This window comes from Rhea americana, unplaced genomic scaffold (genome assembly GCF_003343005.1).
Source record: "Rhea americana isolate MKP2758 unplaced genomic scaffold, rheAme1 scaffold_26, whole genome shotgun sequence".
NCBI lineage: Eukaryota > Metazoa > Chordata > Aves > Rheiformes > Rheidae > Rhea > Rhea americana.
Window position 1 is genome coordinate 3,655,201 of NW_028186379.1, and position 19,327 is coordinate 3,674,527.

The window sequence follows — 19,327 nt, forward strand, 5'->3', positions numbered from 1 at the left end:
AGCACAATGTCTGTACTAAGCAAATAGTTCAAGTGCAAGATTGTCTCTGCTGTTTTCTTCAGTCCTAACTACAATTATTTTCCATAATGTGCCTACTTGTTTAAAACTTCTGTACAACTGTACAACTATTTGACCACACAGTAACTATTCCTGAACTGTATCCTAAAACTTTAACTGCACCTACTTCTACAATAAAAACAATTCCTTAGTAGTTGAAATACTTGCTGGTAAAATGAACATTGCCTCCTTTTCCATGCCTTCCTAACGTCCAGATAGAAATCCATCACGTGGCTTTCTTTTAAAGCCTTGTGTTATTTCTTTGCCTTTTACCTGGATGCCATACACTATTAAGATGGGGCTTAAGGGCAGTGCTGGACTTCATACTCCCAGATGTACGTGAACATGAGTCTTCTGCTCAATTCATTGCGGGCTTATCTGCCCCATACAGTGAAAGGTACTGCAGAGGTGCTACGAGACGATCTGGCTGCCCACTTGTGTATGGAGCCAGGTAGAGAAGCTTGCTTTGGCCTTGGCAGCAAAATTAGCTGAGTTACCTATAGTTGCACTAATGTGACTGTCGTGCTTCCAGAGCTGCTACTGTCAYCACCAATTTCAGTGCCTCTGTGCTGTTCTTCATGTGCTGTAGGAGTACCCTAAGACCTGTGGCAAAAGTTATCCTCATGCAGCTTGCTGAGTTATTAAGCCTAAAACTAGAGACAGGAGCAACTCACAGACAGACCTCCACTCAGGAGAGTTTGAAGCACTTTTCTTGGTAGTTAATGAGGAGAGGAGGCAAGTACCTAGGAAGGAGGAAATCACAAAGGGAGAAATGTTGGAGAAAAATAGAGCCAGAGTTACCCAGAAGAGATTAAGCACCTATATGAGCTAACTACAAATCATTTCAAGGCCTGAGCCCTCCTGTGTTTGAGGGCTGTCACAGTAATTTTGCCTTGCAAATGGAGTTTGGCCAGACCGGTTGTGCAGCCAAGAGATCTTATTTCTCTYTGCAAGTCCTAACCCACTAATCCAGCTGGCATTTCCTCAGACTTTTGTGGTTTTCTTAATMTATTTCCCTCAAATAAAAACTAGATATTGGCTATATAATTTCATATTACTCTRTGTTGTAATAAAGCACAGATTGATTGAAATTTTGTATTTTCATCTTTTGAATAATTGGCCTTGATGTTTTAGCCAACTTGTTTTCAGATAAATATTTTAATAACACTGTTCTGTCTGTGCTGAACAACTAAATGGAAGCCTCTGGATGAAGAAAATTTAGTATGTTTAACTGTGGTTTCTGCAGTGGCTTCCCTAGTGAATTCCTTCACCAATCACTGTCRGCTCCTCACCCTGTTGACTTCCTTATTATTTTCAGATCCAGGCTTTTCACACTGGCCTAGAACTTCTGAGTTTACTTAACAAAATAATCAAATCTCTGCTCCAAAGCCCCTTGACTTCTGGGATATTTCCATACCTTAAAGTAAAAAATAYTGATAATGCATTTAATTTTATGCAATGTTTTTTAAAACAGTGCAGAACTAAGCAATATATAATACTTTTGCAGCTGAAAGATGATATGATCTTGGAGAAATTTTTACATTGTCCTTTTTTTTTTTAAATGAAGGTTTTTGGTTTTATCTTGACTTCTAGGTTACACACCAGCTTTGGCCTGTGCACCCAATAAGGATGTGGCTGATTGCCTAGCTCTCATTCTGGCCACGATGATGCCTGTTTCATCAAGCAGCACATTACCTTCCCTTACATTCAATGCCATTAATCATTACACCAACACCTCAAAAACTGTCACCTTTGATTCCTTGCCAATCATGAGGAGTGACCATAGCTCTTACTGTAGTTTCAACAACATTGGCAGGGAAGATGGTTACCCATATACAGAAGAAGACGAACTCAATGACTCAGATTCTGAGACCTACTGAAAGCTACGTTTTRTAGGTCAGAAGAGCGAACCCTAATGCTGGAAGGTCAGGCTTGTGCTTTTGGGAAAAAAAGCAGTCAGAGTTTGAATACAAAAACAGGACAGACCTTTGAGAAGATGTTTTTTATTGCGATTGCATATGAAAAACCTGTGAGACTCTAAGAGAATTTTTAAAAGAATATTTTGCAGAAGAAGCATAAATTCTTGAATAAGTACTTGGAATCCATGGCAAAAAAGTAAAATAAAGAATGTTAAAACTGTTTTATTTAATTGTATTCTACTATTCTGTTTCTGGTGCCAGAAAGAATTTCTGCAGACTGGGCACCCTACTTGATGTAAATGAACAACACTATTGTACAACCGAAAGGATGCTAGATTTAAGTATTATCAATAAAACTAAAACCATTTTGAAGGCAATAAATGAGTTTGGTACAGTAGGCATTGTTTGTGCTGCAAATTGCCAAAGGACCAAATAATTTAAAGATTTTTTTAATTAAGTACCTTTTTTTTTCTTTTTTGGAAACTGGAAAAGGTTAATTGACAATTTGTTTTAACCAAACCTTAACTACTTCTGGGAAAGAAGCTTAGATTTGATTTTAAATGTTGGATTTTTTTTAATCATCTAAAAGCCTTCCAACACTATTAAATCTACCRTGAAAAAAGCAGATGTAGTTTAAGTTTTGTTTTCTTTTTCTTTTAGATGAAATGAAAATGAACTTGTCATACTTTTATAATATTAAACCAGCTAACAAGGTGGAGTCAGGGTGAAACATGTACAGTGTAATAAACAAGGGAAGGGGTGGGAGATCTGGGAGGGAAGCAGTAATTGTTGCACTGTTTTAGACTTTTTTTAACTTTTGGGTTTTGAATTGAGCTTTTTTTAATTTAAAATACACAAGAGTAACTTGGAGTATGAAACCGCATAAAATATTGRAAAGTTGTGATAAGCCTGTTGTGACTGAGATCTTTTCAGCAATTTGTCCACTTCCTTATAACAGAAAATCATACTTAGGGTTAAATTTGTTTGTTCCCTATCACTTTTTTTTTTTAATCCTGTTACATGGGGTGGGGGAGGGGAGGTGAATTTAAAAGTAAGTTTCCCTATTAGAAAAAAGTACAGTGTCTGGTCTGTGGGAAGAGCTGTGTATCTTTATTGTGCTCCATTTAGAAAATAAACAGAAGAAACAGGTCCCTGTAATGTATTTCAGACTCGCCCGAATATTTTTTTTTTAATTTATAACAGACTACTGTGGTTTTTCAATTGCCTGAAAAATGAAAGACTGACATAAGAAAACTGAGGTTTTGTCTGTTAAATATGAGTATTTACTTTATTTGGTTCTGCTTTAACTATAACTGTTACTTTTCAAGTGAAATTGTTCATGTACATGCAAGGAATTCTTGCATGTCCTGGTAAAGTACAAATAAATTACTACAAACTGAGTCTAATTTCCTTTTTATCCTTTTTGTATTGTGAAACTGGAAATCTTTATGATATTGTAAATTATCAGCTGGTTTTCTGAACATAGTGTGGAAACATGGGACAATATTTTGATCTATTTGATAATTTTGTGGGGTTTTTGAGGAATTAATGAGCATGTACATAGAAATAGTGACTGCTTGAATACTGTATTTACCTGCACTCTTTCAGTACATCAAGATTCCTGTATATTTTACGGAGTATAATAAAACCCAAATGTGCGTTGTACTAATGAATAATTTATTTGTATCTATTAAGCACTAACGACAGTCTCTTTTGTTGAACTGTTAGAATTTATAGTCTATTTTTCAAAGGCTTTGCCATCCTTTCAGATCTAAAGTGAAGGTGAGCTATTCAAATTTTGCAGTTGTTTTAAAGGCATAATTAAGAAAGCAGTACTTACAAAGAAATCTAAAAGTTAAATTACTTGTTTGTGCCTGTGTTCATTGTTTATATGTGCAGTATGTTGTTTGTCTTTCAATGGAATTAGGTGACTGGAAGGAGATCATGATTTCTGTATTGGGTTACCTCTAAATCTTTCAAAGTATAGGAGTACCTARGAGAGATTTATATGCCTCAACTGAGGATGCAGGCAGCAATCAAAAGACTCATATGAGCCAGATTTGAGATTCACTACATCTCAAGGTTAAAACAGCATCGATTCATTTTCCCTTATATTCTTGTGGGAAATCTGAATCAGACTGCCAATAGCGCTTGCTGTTTGGAAGGTAACGATCATTTATTTCTGTTAATGCAGCTGTCTAATTTTTGTTGCTCCAAAGCAACTGTGAGAACCTGGTATTAAAGGCTGTTACCATCTATGCTTAACTTTTATTTGGCTTCAGGATGGCCTGTTATCTCAGTATGTGGTGTCTGTTCCCAAACGGCAGTGTATAGGACAGGACATTCCTGCCTTATTCAAAAAACATACTATGGCATTAGAGACTGAGAACACTATTTATACTGGGAACACCGTATTCACTACTTGCATGAATAATTGAGGAGAAAAAGCTCAGGTTTTGGTTCAAGAGATAGTGATTTGGATATGGAAAATAGGCAAATGCAGAAAACAGTGCCGCTGAACACCCTCGTTTCCTTATGACCATCAGAAATCATGCTGTTCCCYAATTCCATTCTTATCTTAAGTACACTTTTTTACTGCATTTAGTAACATTAAGTAAAAAAAAAAATTCTGAACTTGTTTTCTGAGCTCCAGATGATGTGTCTGCTTTTTATTGCAAATTAGTAATTCCGCCTAGGGATTCAGAATTACCTGATTCCTGTCTTTTATTGCTAGAATTTATCTATTGAACACATAGATTTCAACTTACATGTATGTGGTCACTGCTATTTAAAAAGGGGGTGGGAGGAGGATTCATATTGTCTAGCAATATGAGGAGGACAGTGACTGTGCCTTGTAAGTGAAAATATGGGCTATTATTAAAATGTCTTATTCGAAAAATGGAATGTGATGTTTTTAAGGAACATCATGGTTATCATGGTTAAAGACCACTTTCTTAAACGTGTGGTCAATAAACAAAAGGATCCTTGATTCTGTAAAACAAATGAATTAATGCTCTGTGGATGTTCTATTAAAAAAAAAAAAGAAGAAGAAGAAGAAGAGAAGAAAAACTGTGCGCCTACCTGAATGGAAGCCTGTTTACCTCTAGAAACTAGAGAGATTTTCCATCTTTCTAAAAGAACTCTTTTTTGTAGGGGTTAATGATGCACGCTTATTGTTACAGGTTTCATGCAAACCATCTCTTAGATGTTCACCACGAGAGCAGTATGACTTAGCTAGATTACTGAAGTAGTATATTAGAATAAAGAAAAACTTWTGTGCTCAAAATCACTTAAGGAATGAGAACAACCAGGTTTGCTCAGCTTTTTCTGTCCTGTGACTTACTCTGTGATGTTTTAGGGGTTTAGGTTATTGCCTAGTCACACAATTTTAGAATAGGTTTATTTTCACTCAAAGATGAAGGTGAAAAATGTTACATATGGTAATTTTTTTTTTTTTTTTCCGTTTTTTCCAATTTTTTTAGTTGAATGCTGGGGAACAGGGTGTGAAAGCACACCCTAACATACTCACCTGGGTTATCAGGGAGGAAACAGAGCAAAGTGCCCTGAGCAAACTGTTAGGCCAGAATGTCTTATTTTCTAGTAGCTGTGATGTAGCTAAAATCTGAATAGCTCTGCATAATACACTTTGCAAATATGTTATAGGTAAGTGCCATTTTTTTCTTTAGGCCTAATAAATATGTGAAATACTAGCTTAAAATATGTGCATTTACTTGCTTAGCCTAATTTATGATAACTGCTTCAAAACTAAATACAAAAAACATTTGTGCCAAAGAATGCACATTTTTCAAGCTACAGAGTAGGGTGGGGAGGCTAGTACTGATGGTCAAAATACTTTGATCACTCATTAGTCCGTCCTTCTAGACGTGATCACTGTGGTACTAGAACCGCAAGCACAGTGAACAACGTGAATGCTTTTCTACCATGTATGTTCTGGACTTTGTGCACTGTTTAKCAAGAACACCACTGTAGGTGCCAAACAATTCATGATCTTTAATAAACCCTAGCAGAGGAAACCTACTTTTACATTAGCAAACTTGTATCTAATGAGATAGAGAAACTCCCCTTTCCATACTTCTGTCCAATATAYGTTGCAGGATAAGCAAACTTGTTGTGCTGTTGTATCAAAGGTGAGTGTGACCAGCTCCTGGATCACAATGAGGCAGCTTGAAGGAGAGTTTGATAGAATATGAGATTGTAAATATTTATATACTTACTGTCTGTAAATATTTAAGAAGCCTTAAGGTCAAAATTTAGCAGCTTCTTGACTGTTTTGCTTTCTGAAACCCCAAAGAGAATTCATTCAAAGCAGGAGATCCTTGAGCTCTTTTCACTATACATACTTCTAACTGCCATAGTGGTTATCAAATGATCAGTTCAAAATCAAATGCGTTAAATRCACATTTCAAAAATGACTGAAGACAACCAAAGCTAAGAATCTCAGATCTCCTATTCCCCACATATTCTTTCAGCAAATAAAATGCAACTTAAAAAATGAGGAACTAGAACACAAGGCTCACCAAAAGAAACGAGYATGTTAACAGGTCAGTCACTCAACTGCCATTCCTTAGATGAAATYGTAATAGCCAATAAGACTATGCAAAATTGTAGAGCCTAAGAATAATTTATTTTTTCAGCTATGCTTAACCTAAAATTAGTATTTTTTGGAATCTTCTCTTCCAAACGTCCTCGCTTCAGTAAAAGTTTGACTTTGCAATATAGTTTTTACAGCACTTAATCTAGTTACTGCTTTGGAAGAAATAGTGTGTGTTACTCATTTAGCAGCAGGAACCTATCATCTGGCACAAAGTATTTATGTAAAAASCTTACAATCCATCCCACAATTCCTTATGTGCTTTTCACATCTCTTGTTGAATGAATTTATAAACAATGTGGAAGATTTCTCGAAGTCAAAACAGTCTTGAAATGACCTCTCCCTTAAATAGGGGAAGTTAAAATACATAAATAGTATATAGCATAGTTGTAGATATTCATTGCTGAGCATTTGTAAAGCACAACACCCTGCACAGCAGGATGGAAATTAGCTCTTAATGCTGTGTAGTTTTTCACAATCATTTGATTTCCTCTTCCTTCAAACTAGTTGTTCCATAGATTTTCATAACAATAAAATTCAGTTACTCTTAAAGTTTACAAGAAACTTGAGATTTTGAATGGAATTACAGAAAACTAGCCAGTAAATGGTTATGATGTAAGAGTTTTTTGACACTAAGGAAAAAAAAAGAGACTCTATGGAGAAATCAGAACATCACCATATACATGCTATACTGCTCCATACATGTCACATATGTTACTTCTGTTAGTTTCAATCTCTAACTTTTCTTTATAATGGTCTCCTCATTTCAGTTTGAGGMATGACACAATTTTGCAGAGCCTGTTACAACAATTTCTGCATTTCTCATTGAAGTAACAAAAATGTAATTCTTCAGCAGTCATCAGCAAACATAAAGAAACTGCAACTCGATGTATTTTTTACTCAGCATGATCAGAGCATGATTTCACTCATCCCATTTAATTGAATTTCTGCTAAGTACAAGGGAAGCAAACRCCCTTTTGAAATTCACAGCTAGATTTAATAATAAAAGCAGAAATTGAATTGGCAAATAYGCCAAGAAAGCGATTTAAGATACCACTAGCCGGGACCCCAGAAAACCAAAGGATTATAAATTAAAATGAGAAAATTCAGCTGAAGTAAGAAACACAATTTTCCTAATACAAAACACCTTAATACATTATGATGAGCTCTTATGTTTGCAGGGTAGTTCTGTTACTTCTGGTAGGATGCAAGTATCCAAGATGCATGCTGCGTTTTATAGCCTTTCAAACGAAGTGCTTTAGTTATCATTTCAAATGTGAAACCTAATAGGACAGTCATGTCACAAGCAAATAKTTGAAACTCTAGGAAGTTCATATGTTCACCAACTCATGTTAAGATAYATGCCTTGAAAATCTAGATAGTTGCTCTCTGATTTAGTCAAATATCTGTGCTAGTCCTTTTCATACCATCGTCCATATAGAGCAGCTGTCAATAGGCCAGAAGATGTTCTGTTTTTGCTTATGAAATAGTGGTTATTTTTCCAGCCCATGTGATCAGCAAAGTCCAAGGTAATRCCAGATGTCAGCAGTAAAGGAAAGATATAAGGAGTACTCATATTTGCCCATAGCTGGAAATCTATCAAAGCAGTGGCATCTGTGACCTCCTGCCCACAAGTGCTGAACTGGAGACCGCTGCACTTTACTAATGCACAGGCCTGAACATAGTATGTGCCATGCACTGTATGAAGTCCATCAAAAACTCCTAAAGCATATAATTCATCGGTAAAAACAGCTTTCTGATAATTTAAGTAACAACAGAGGGTGTTGGCACAAACCTTGAGCTCTCCTTTGTTTTCCTGTACAGGAACAAAAGTAAAATTGTCATACATCATTTCTGCATAGAATAGGGGACATGACTCTTCATTTCTCTTTTCTGATACTCTGCAGGGGGCCTCATGTCCCTCCTTGTCGCAAACTTGATCATCCATAGAGGCACTTGTAAACACTGTGTATGAGTGACCTAAGTTCTCTCTGAACATTTTGTTACTCTCCAAATTTGTTTTGTTTTCTGGGGTAATCACAGGGATTTCTGCTACTATGAGTTTGCCACCATAACTTTCCATGTTGTGATAGATGAATGATTTGACTGGAGTGTATATACCACTCCCTGTCATGCCCAACRTAGGGTGGTGGATGTTAGCTGCTAAAATATTGATATTGAAAGCTGTTGCAAAAGCTTGTTGAAATTCTACAGCAGAGAGGAGTGGGAGCTGGTTCATCCAGGCAGTTGGATATACAATTTGTTTCACATTGTGTTGTCTGACAAGGTTCACTGCAGGCTTGAAGAAAAGTATATCAAAGCAAGTGAACATGCCAAACTTGCCAGCAAAAGGAGTATCAAAGAGAATATAGTCAGCCTCTAGAGGGGCATCAAAAGCATATTCAAAATACAGATTGTGTTTGCGGTATGTAGCTACAAGCATACCATAGTCATTGAACACCACATTGGTATTGAACTGGTATCTTCCATCAGRGGGGCAGTGAGGATCAATATGCTCACAGGGTTGCTTAGTTCCTAAGTTTGCCACAAGGAATATTTTGTTCTTCAACGCCATGCAGCTTAACCGCTGAATAACCTGGATAGACAGTTAATGAAAACATAAGTGCTTCAGAATATGGAAGGGTAACTATTACTTAAGCAAATATGACATATTTAATACTTTTCAAATTATTTTCTACTGAACCTTATTTCAGCTTATCTCTGAAGTTTAAATATACTGCTGATTTTGTAGTGAAAGCTATTGAGACCAGCAGCATTCTAAATTAAAAAGTGTATTTCAGATACTGATTTCAAAATATCATTGGATTTTACTTCTGGAAAAGTGGAAAAAAATACATATATAAACATACATATAAGGGTTTGTATTTTCAGAAACTTCTGATTGTTGTGAGAGCATCAGTGGCTGAAAAACAGTAGGTGAACTGAAACCTTTGACAAGACAGCGTAACTTATCTGTTTGAATTTAGAAAAGGAAATCTCAAATCGTGATCATTTGTACCTGTATTTGTTTTGTTCCTGAAACTACATGTTTTATTCTAAATTAAAGAAGAAAAACAATGCAACTGATTAATAGTCATAACTTGTAGATGCAGAGCTACAAACCAATAGGTTTTGCTTAGTTACAGAAAAAAATACTAAAAGTTACAGCCTAYGGTGCTATTGCGATGTTTCTTCCAAGCTGTGGAAATTTGTACATTGATTATTATTCATTTTCTTTGAGGGTAAGGGTGCCCAGTACAATGCAGCACGGTGCAGCCATCGGGAGTTAACTCCAAACAGGTAAGTACGAATAATCTATTACAACTTAAGACATGTTGTTAAGGTTCATCCTCCAAGCTAAATAATGCWGCTAAGCAGCTAAGTCCTCAGGGAGAGACCCAAGCCTCCCTCAATTTTACTCTGCACTATGCCATCCAGATGTATCAGCTACCTGAACAGTCACACTGAAGGGAAGTTTTTGAATAGCTTTTTAGGATACGATGGAGTACCATTGCAGCTTAAAGTTATATTTTGTGTGAAAGTTGTATCTTTTATTTTCTACAGTTCTGCTGAAATGGGAAGTTGGCATAAGTAGTATAATGAAGGGGAATTAAAACATATTGCTGTTTTGTCATCTTTTAAAGAAAGCTGAAAAGGCATATTACCTTACAATAGTGTCTTAAGTTATTTTTTAAAAATCTTTCCATCCATGTATTCTATGTCTTGATATCAAGCTTGTCCAGGCTAAGTACAGTAAAGCTCRAAGAACTCCATACTGCAAACTTCAAATAGGATCTGAATGTCAAACTAAGTTCTTGATTCCTTGCACATGATCACTGGTAATAAAGATCCGTATGTCAAAGCAGGTCATCAGTTACACCTGAGAGTCACATTTGCATGCCAATTCTGCCTTCTTGATAAGCAATCACGCATATACGTACGTTCATTATATTGACTACTGTAGCCTTAATAAGAATAAATAGCTTGTGTTATTAAGGATAGTTATTTTCATTTCAGGTTCAGAAGAGTAGGTGAAAGTACTATTTTTGTAACTTGCAGAYCACGCTTTCTGTGATCACACTTGAAATCTGTGGTAAATTGCCATCTAAATCCAGTAATTTCTACTGCATTACAGCAGGGCTCCTGAGCCAGTCTGGTTACTTGTGTTAGTGATTTTACATGCAGTCACAGAATCAGAATGTTCTGATGTCGTTAAAAGAAGATACTAAAATTGAATAATGAGAGTGCATCAAAAAGGAAGATATTACTCTGTTATTTTATATAAAACAATGTTATTCAAAATAAAACTCCAAACTACTAGCAATGTATCTCATTAAATAGATATTACTATTATCTAAGCTTTGGGGTGGAGGAGATTTAGAAGCCTAGATAGCTCATAAAGTTAAATAAGTTTCTGTTCTTTCAGATATGTACCTAAAATCCTCCTCTGTGAAGAATGAAACCAGTATAAACTGAGAGTCCATGAAAACAGCATCTGACACTATGAATTGCTATATTTCTTGCTTACTTCCCTTAAAAAGAGTTAGTCTTCCTACTTGCAGTACAAATCTAGTATTTACTACACCACTTCTCCACAGAAAATACTCCTCCATTTACCTCTGTGTCATTGAACAAATGTGGCTCTCTGCATGGATTCCATTTCACAGAATGTGAAGGCAGAAAAAGATCTAAGTAAGGATAAATAGATCTTCTGGTGAAGTTGAAGCCATGGATTCCATCCTCAGGAAAAACAATGATCTGTGCCCCCTGTATGTAAAAAAAAACGGTATGTTTTATAGGGATAGTAAAAACAAACAAAAAAAACCCCTAAATGCTAGCAATGAACGAAAACAAAAGGGGATCTCCTTAAGTAAATTTTGGGGCTAATGAAAGTTAAGGATAACCCAAGTATGTTTTGACCTGAATGTTGTTTGAAAATTTCTTTTCTTCCTTTGACAGTGCAGTATTTATAACTACGTGCATCAGAAAAAGCTTATTTAACCTGACATATCCTTAGCATAAAAAAAGACCGTATTCTAAGGGCACTCAAGTAAAAGCAGCCTTCATCCAAATTCTTACCAGAAATATTCTCCATTATCCTGTGTCATAAGAATGCCACCATTCAGATTAAATTGTAATCATTCAGGTTAAAGAGTAGCGACGTTAAAATTTGTTTTAGCTGTCCAGTATTACCCAATTACAGATGAACTGTGTCCAAGGTGCAGTAGAACTGTGCAGACTCACTTTGGTCAGAAWGGGTTTCCTCGCTTAAATTACATATAGTTGGATAGGGTACTGAGAGTACTGTTTTCAGAAACAGCTTGAATGTAGAAGCAAGTTGCATTCCAGCAGCCTGCCAGGGCTAGGCTGCTTCTATCTAAAGTTCATTGATGCCTATTCCTAAAAATATGGTGAATTTCTCTTAAATCAGGCATAGCATCAGCCACTCAAATTGCAGTAGGTTTCAAAAGTGTATCTGTGCCATGGCTTTCGGTAGTTTGTCATCTTGGATGCAGTGTTGCATAAAAATAGTTGTTATGCTTCTAGTCTGTGAGGCCCAATCACCTGACTTCTCAGAARAATATCCACATTTTCAAATTACATAAAAATGGTAATTCTTCTATTCCAAAACAGCAGATTTGTAAACTTGTAAGTCAGTTCTCTGCATAAGGATGCTATGGCCTACTTTCTCTGACTAGCACTCTTTGTTTTTTCCTGCGGAGAGAAGGAAGCTATGCATATGAAAAACCAGAAATAATAGTCTGCCTCCTCTAAATATATTTAAACAGAGCCATTCCATGAAGAAAGGAATGGAAAACTTCACTTCCACAAAGCTGTTAATGGTGGAACATTGGTTTCCAAAGTATTTAACCYCTTTCAGTTTTAGAAACATTCAGGAATTTCCATTGAGCGCACTGGAATAAAATCAAAAATAAAGACGGCTGTCTGTAYGACAACTTTTCAATAAAAGCATTCCATTTAAGAAAACTAGATACTCAGACAAAAATAGAGAGTCAATTTCTCCATACTAAATAACTACAGGCTWGTTATTCCAAGCTTCAAATAACCCATGTTGGGTAAGCTGCTACTTGGCCTGATTTTTTTCAAAGCTGCTGGCAAGTCAGAATGACTGAAAAAACAGACCCTATGTATGTATATAAATATGGCTCTAGTTGCCTGGGAACACAAATGTGGAAAATTATCCTCAAATAGCACTTACTCTATGTATACATAGAGCACAACTGCTACCAAGCTGCAACATACCTGTCCTGCAGCAGCCACTACTTGCTGTTCATAGATRTCTAGGTTTCTGCCCATTAGTTCCAATGCAGATTGTCGATCAACGAGAGCTGTCGGGTCAGGGCTCAGTATGGACTGGTGTTCATATACAGCAGCAACATAATGTCCCTCCCTCTTAACTCTTCCCGAGACAACCYGATAGCAAAAAAAGCAGACAGACAGCTTCCAGCACAGTTCCATCATGATGCATGCCATAAATCTGRAACAAACAAACAAAAAACAGAGAAGGAAAGTTGAACAACAAATTATGCCTGGCATTTAAATTTAAGATTACATGTGGATAGTAACTGAGACTTTCAGCTGTATTTGAACTGTGTTCTTTTTTAAATTTCTGAGCAAACACATGCATTATCATTTTTAAAACTTTCTCCAGTCTGTGTTGGTGCTTTAAATAACTGCCCTCTTTAAAAAACATTTATATGGTTGTGTGTGTATGGATGTGTGTGTATATGCACACACATATATATACATATATAGTGTGTTTGTGTATATATATRTGTACATGTGTKTATAGACATCTATATACACACACACACTCTCTCTCTCTTTACATACACATATAGTTGCACTGATCTATTCTCCCTTTATAATTAACCTTATCATTCATTTATAGATGTATTGCACCATATATCTAAACACCTTTGAGAAAAATTAAAAGCAGCTCACAGATTTGCAGTTTCTCCCTATTTGGTGATGGGGGTATATTTATAGAGTAGTATTTTCTAGAATTACTTGGACACTGTATTGTCAAGTGGAAATGTATCTTATTTTATTGATATTGAAACAGATAATTGCCAGATAAGTTATACTAGATAATACTTATGCATTCATCTATTTTTCCACCATGGAAATGCCTCTCCTGATGGATTATGGATTCATTCTATTCCAACTCTATGTATGTAATAAATACCAACTAGTTTGTTTCACACCCTGAGATYTTTTTAAACTTCTATAAAAATGTAGACTGCAGTTCAGATCCACATTCTTCCTACGCAGTGCATATAGGTAAAAATACTTCCACAGTAATAATAATAAAACAAAAATCCATGGAAATTGCAAAAACTTTCATCACTGAGCTTTTCTTAGGTTTTCATTCTTCTCCTGTYTGGTTCTCCCCACATTACCCCAATAGCAGCCTTGAAAGGCAGTGGAACAGAACACATTAACTGTATTTATACTCCTACTATAAAGCTGTGCAACAGAAATAAATGAAGATTTAGTGAGTCTGGAAGGCTAGAATACTCTCTGCAAATAGGGTCCCCCTATAGACTTTTTGACTTCTCAAGATGGGAAAATATTTATGCAGAACAAGCATTGAYTGACTCATTAATGTCTGTGCAATACTTATGAAACATGATAGAAATGCCATGTTCTTCAGAAATATTATTCAGATTAATAAATACACAATATAAGAAAACAATTTATTGCCATGTGTTACTAGGATCATTAAGAAATTACATTTTGATCAGTGAAGTTGAAAGAGGAAGCAAAAGGTACGCTGMTACTATGTACTGATGGCCACAGTCTGCAAGTTCAGTCAGTGATTTTTGAGTTGTATTTGCTCTTTGGTAACTCTAATCCAAGAAAAAAAAAATGTTCCAAAACTTTCTCAGTGACTTTCAATCTCTTTGTGACCTACAACTCCCTAAATTTTTCCAAAGTAAATATAGACCCTGAAGATACAGGTATGAAGAGCTTTTTCTAGCCTCCATTAGGAATGCAGAGGGAAGAAGAGATCAGTTCTAAACTAATCTCAGTTTTTTTTTTTTTTTCATTCTTTATATGAATGTAGTTTTCTGCCTCTAAAAGAATGTCTATGGCAAGTTAACGTGAAATCTCATTTCTTAAATTCCAGAATGAAAAGCAGCTAATATGCAATCCTCAATACTCCTGTCCTTGCTTTTCTCTAAGTGCCAACAGCTTCAGTATCTAACAATGAAAAAAAAAAAAAAAAGAAAGTGTGAGGAATTCCATTTAAAAAGTTTTGATAAGTAATATCTTACTTTAAACCACTTGTTTGCTCACTTCAAATGCTACTTGCAACACTGGTCTGATAGCAACAGGATCCTGGGTAGGACAGAAAAACCCTGATTTTAGTGGCTCTGTTAGCCACTAGGGCAGAAGACTTGTTTGCTCAACCAAAAAATGATGTATGTAGCTATGTATCTCATTTACAAGAATTCAAGTGTAACTTAACTACTAAATGCCGCTAAGCTCAAACATATATTCATTTTCATTGAGCTTTAATGTACCTATGTTACCCAAAGCACAAATAAAAACAGAATAAAACATTATCATCTCTGTAAATAGTTATGTTAAACATACTCAATTTATATAAATATTTTTGAGAAGTGATGCACAATAAACTATTTTTGCTATTCTGCATGTTGAGGAAAATATTCAGTAGTTACAGAGCATGATTTGGCAATGTACATCAAGAACAGAAGATCCTATTTTGCCCTACGCAGCTTTCTAACTTTGCAAATGAAATCCRATCAGAATTCTGCAATGCAAAGGTATATGCAATGCAAAGAATATAAAGCAGTAGCGCAAGGGAGAAAAGAGGTGGGAAGTCTCTTACAGCTAAGAATGCCACTGAAAATAAACACACTGTTGCATTTTACTGACAAAACTGTCATTTCTATTTCTGTCACCCTTCAGAGCCAAAAATGCCTATTTAGGTTAGGAATGRATTCTAGACAGCCATTCCTCAGCAACGCTGTCAACTAGGATGTAACTAGAATTCTTTGTTACTAGTGAGGGAAAAGACTGAAGGGTTTCAGATCATGGGATGAATTTGTTACACATTAGAAAAGTATCTTTTTTGCCTTTTAAGTCAAACATACTAACATGCAAACTAATACTTAACAAGCTACTATAAAATGTTCTACTTTATAGACATTCTCAGAAAATCCCCATTTCTAACACATGGTTTATTTATTTTCTGCTTGCTGGAAGCATTCAAGAGCCTAACTTGAAACCCTTCCTCTTTCAGAYGCAGGCTATACAACCTTACACAGCTGAAACTTATTTACGAAGCTAAAATAATCTAATAATTAAAATAATTTCTCCTCTAATCTCAGTACACTGGTCAAGAAAAGCATCCAAATGTTAATGTTTCAACAACTTTGGAAATTAAATCAAGACAAATTTGACAACTCTCAACATACATAAATGTATACATAAAGAGAAGCAATATGTATCTTGCTTACTAGCACTTTTATACTTAGAAGAATCCAATAGACTATAAAAAAAACTACGAGTAGAACAGCACTTCTCTATGTCCTCTTACAATTAACAGTAAATGGCTGTTAAGTTATATTAACATAAACACTACTGGCTACTAAACATTAAATTTGCTCTGAAATGGTAAAACAGTTAAAGTAGTCACTTTTATACTGAGCTATATCCATGAATTACGTGATGTTGCTGCCAGTCATTTTATATAAAGTATGTATATAATGAATATATAACAAAGCAGCCTATCTACAGATCTAAAAATATAGTGAAATATTTTTTTCTCTGATCTTTCTGTCTACTCCTTTTTTATGATGGACTATATCCCATTACAGAATTTTACTACAGGAGTTTTAAGTTTTTTTTTACCACCACAATCCTAGCTCCACATAAACAGGTATTTTTACATTTCCATTTCTGAAAAATGTTTATTCTGCATGTAATGCATTATATAACCTTGCTCTAGTTTCCTTCTATCCAGAGAAGCAATCCATTTGTAAAGTGTTAGCCATTCTAATACAAACAGCTTTAGAAAAAGTTTTGTATGTTTCACAAGATTACTGCCTGATGCTGTACAAGCATAACTGCGCTCATCTAGCCCAATTTTAGCCATTCTTACGAAGGAACTACCGCCAACTGCCGTTTCCTGGCAAGTGCAAGCTCAGAGGGCCGAGGACGGGTATCGCCAGGAGAAATGGTGCACGCGATCCTTCGCTTAGGATCTGGTGAAGGAAGATGGTTGGAGTATCTATTTACAGTTCTCTCCTCACGTATGTAGGCGTCAGGTATGTTCACCTAAGAGCCGATATTCCGCTCCCCACACGGCCGTACACCTCACGGCAGCGCCTCCCCCCCCCCGTTCCGAGCCAGGCCGCGCGAGCCGCCGCGACCGTTGGCACCGGCGCTTAACGGCCGCCCCCGCGCTGCGCTGCGCGGCGCCGCTCCTGCAGCGCCCCCTCGCGGCGGCTCCGCGGGGAGGCGGGCACGCACACCCCCGGCTCTGATTGGGTGCGCACTCTAGCCAATCGCAAGCCGCCGCTACCTTCGCCGGTTTCCCTTGCCGACTGAGCCAGAGGTGGAACATCCGCGGCCCTTAGGCCCGCCTCCTCCACCGCCTGATTGGCCAGGCGGCCTGCCTGTCAGCCGCGCCCGACCTTCGCTCTCCGAGCGGGMCGGGGCTGAGGGGTTTTGTTGCGCCCGTTTCTTTGCGGCCGGCTCCGGGGCTCTGGGGCGGGCGGGCTGAGCAGAGCCGCAATGGCTGCCGGGAGCGGCGCGGAGGGAGAAGCCGTCAGCGGCGCCCAGCTCATCGCCGAGTCCCTAAAGGCGCAAGTGAGAGCGCGGGGATGGGGACGGGGGGCTCCCTCGGGGAAGCGGGCAGGGCTCCGGCGGAGCGCGCTCCGTGGCGTGGCGGGTAGCGGCTCGCGCCGCGGAGGACAGCGCCGCGGGTTCGKATCTGCGCCCTGACCCGTGAGGATCCCGACTCACCCTCGGCGCGAAGGGCCTGGCGCGGGGGGCGGTCCCGCWGCCGCAGCCCAAGGGGCGGCCGTTACGCCGCAGGGGAGGCGCTTTGCTGTTGGCTTCGCCCGCCCGCYTGCGGCGTTTGGCCGTTAACAGCGGGCGCGAGCGTGTTTGTGCCGCTGTGGGCGCGTTAAACTGACGGGCCAGCGTTGTCGCGGAGCGGTGCTGACCGGTCTGCCCCGCTTTCACCACTCGCGCGGTGGCTCCACGCGCTGCTTTTGCAGCTGTCGCAGCTATCTGTYTGTAAGCTTGAAACAGTGCAGAAATGAGCCTGGTGTAACCAAAAAGCCTTTGTATTTGGACTACGACACGCTAAAAGTTAGCTCAGTTAYGACAAGAACGAACGAACGTTGTTCMTCGTTTATCAGCCTAGGTCTGGGCAAGTGTTTTACCACTCGTTTCTTAGGGCTTTCTGTGTGTTACCTTTTTGTGAAACCGTAAGAACGTGAAACCCAATTAACAATTTTCAGAAGCAGCAAAGTTGAGATGGCCTGCAAGCTGTGAAGCTGCCGCAAAGGGCTAAGCTACATACTCCGGTCGTATAAATTCCCCCAGTGGGTTTATTCAAATAAAATTCATCCAGTGGCTTCTGATAAGGAAGCAACCTGCATGGGATTTGTGGGTCTGAGTACTGAAGGAAGAACATCAGAATTTTCCAAAGGTGAATATTATTCCTTTAGCCTGAAGGTTGAGTCTTCCTTGGAGCTGGGTAAGAGGAGATCTCAGGATGTATTTCCTTAAAGCAAATTGTGTTTTCACCTGCTCTGACGTTGAATTTCTAATGAACAGGTAACTTTACAAAGTTTGGAGCTTTACTTTTATGTGAATATATAGGTTGTTAAGACTTTTAGGTTGCTTGTGTAGTTAGTTTAGCCATATTTGATGTCTTTTTATTAAAGTTATGTTTTGGAAATAATTGTGATTTTGACAATTTTCTTTTCAGAATATTGAATATATGTTTGGCATTGTTGGTATTCCCATCACTGAAATCGCAATTGCAGCCCAAGCAATTGGAATAAAATATGTAGGAATGAGAAATGAACAAGCTGTAAGTATATGTCTAGTTGGAGTAATCATCCTTTCTTTTTTCTCTCTCTCTCTTTTTTTTAGAATAGAAAAATGTCCAATTTACATTTTCTTACTAGAAAGAATGTAGTCTCTGCCAGGTAATTTCCAGTTATTATTTTAAAGACCCTGTAGAGAAACACTTAGAGTAATTCTGGAATAAAGGAGAGTGTTGGTGGGTTGGCTTACAGGTTCTTTTCTTCTTTTTTTTGTCTTTCCATTTTCAAATGCCTTTCTCCTGTAATAAGGGAATTGCAACTTTTTTCATTCTTAGGTGCCCCTTTTCCCGTTTTCTTAATACAGGAGAAGACTGGGTGAAAATGGTGATGAGAAGAATGTGAGCAATGGCTGGGGTGGTGAGGGGATCAGTTTTATACGTTTCAAGTAATGTATTGGCTGATGTTACCAGTCACTTTTTGTGAAGGCTCAGCCAGGATTTTTCCTTTCTCTAGCTATCTTTCCCAAGATATTTCTTTCTTAAATCTTTTTTTTTTTTTACTGTCACGTCTTTTTACTAATGTCTTTTCTTCCAAATTGGCAATATTATTGTTCTGTCTCCAATTAGCAGTATTTTGATTCATTTTTTAGGGCTTTCTTAGCTATGAAGCTGGTTCTTTCC

The 19,327-nt window shown here is 37.6% G+C and overlaps 3 protein-coding genes across 7 annotated transcripts in view; 2 read left to right on the forward strand and 1 right to left on the reverse strand.

Moving 5' to 3' along the window:
* The window catches only part of ANKRD28 (ankyrin repeat domain 28), an 83,810-nt gene extending 80,434 nt beyond the window's left edge, over positions 1-3,376 (forward strand). Inside the window, exon 28 of the mRNA XM_085307517.1 lies at positions 1,651-3,376. Coding sequence (XP_085163643.1) covers positions 1,651-1,937 — 287 coding nt within the window. The 3' untranslated portion in view covers positions 1,938-3,376. The remainder of the gene's footprint in view (positions 1-1,650) is intronic.
* A 4,102-nt stretch (positions 3,377-7,478) lies between these two features.
* BTD (biotinidase) lies at positions 7,479-17,224 on the reverse strand. Of its 3 annotated transcripts, none has more exons than XM_085307522.1 (4): positions 17,168-17,224; positions 12,853-13,087; positions 11,206-11,355; positions 7,479-9,184 (listed from the first exon to the last, which is right to left on the reverse strand). In XM_085307522.1, the coding sequence occupies exons 2-4, from the start codon at positions 13,081-13,083 to the stop codon at positions 8,000-8,002; spliced, it is 1,566 nt and encodes a 521-aa protein (XP_085163648.1). In that variant the 5' UTR covers positions 13,084-13,087; positions 17,168-17,224; the 3' UTR covers positions 7,479-7,999. The 3 variants fall into 3 exon arrangements, with proteins under 3 accessions (XP_085163648.1, XP_085163647.1, XP_085163650.1); XM_085307521.1 differs by lacking the exon at positions 17,168-17,224 and adding an exon at positions 16,756-16,953; XM_085307524.1 differs by lacking the exon at positions 17,168-17,224 and adding an exon at positions 16,745-16,910.
* A 42-nt stretch (positions 17,225-17,266) lies between these two features.
* Positions 17,267-19,327, forward strand: part of HACL1 (2-hydroxyacyl-CoA lyase 1) — a 28,047-nt gene continuing 25,986 nt past the window's right edge. Inside the window, exons 1-2 of one of the 3 annotated variants that reach the window (XM_085307518.1) lie at positions 17,267-17,454; positions 18,587-18,691. In XM_085307518.1, the coding sequence (XP_085163644.1) occupies positions 17,380-17,454; positions 18,587-18,691 (180 nt within the window). In that variant the 5' untranslated portion in view covers positions 17,267-17,379. Of the gene's footprint in view, positions 17,455-18,586; positions 18,692-19,327 lie in introns of those variants that run through there. The other 2 variants (XM_085307520.1, XM_085307519.1) reach the window with 2 other exon arrangements.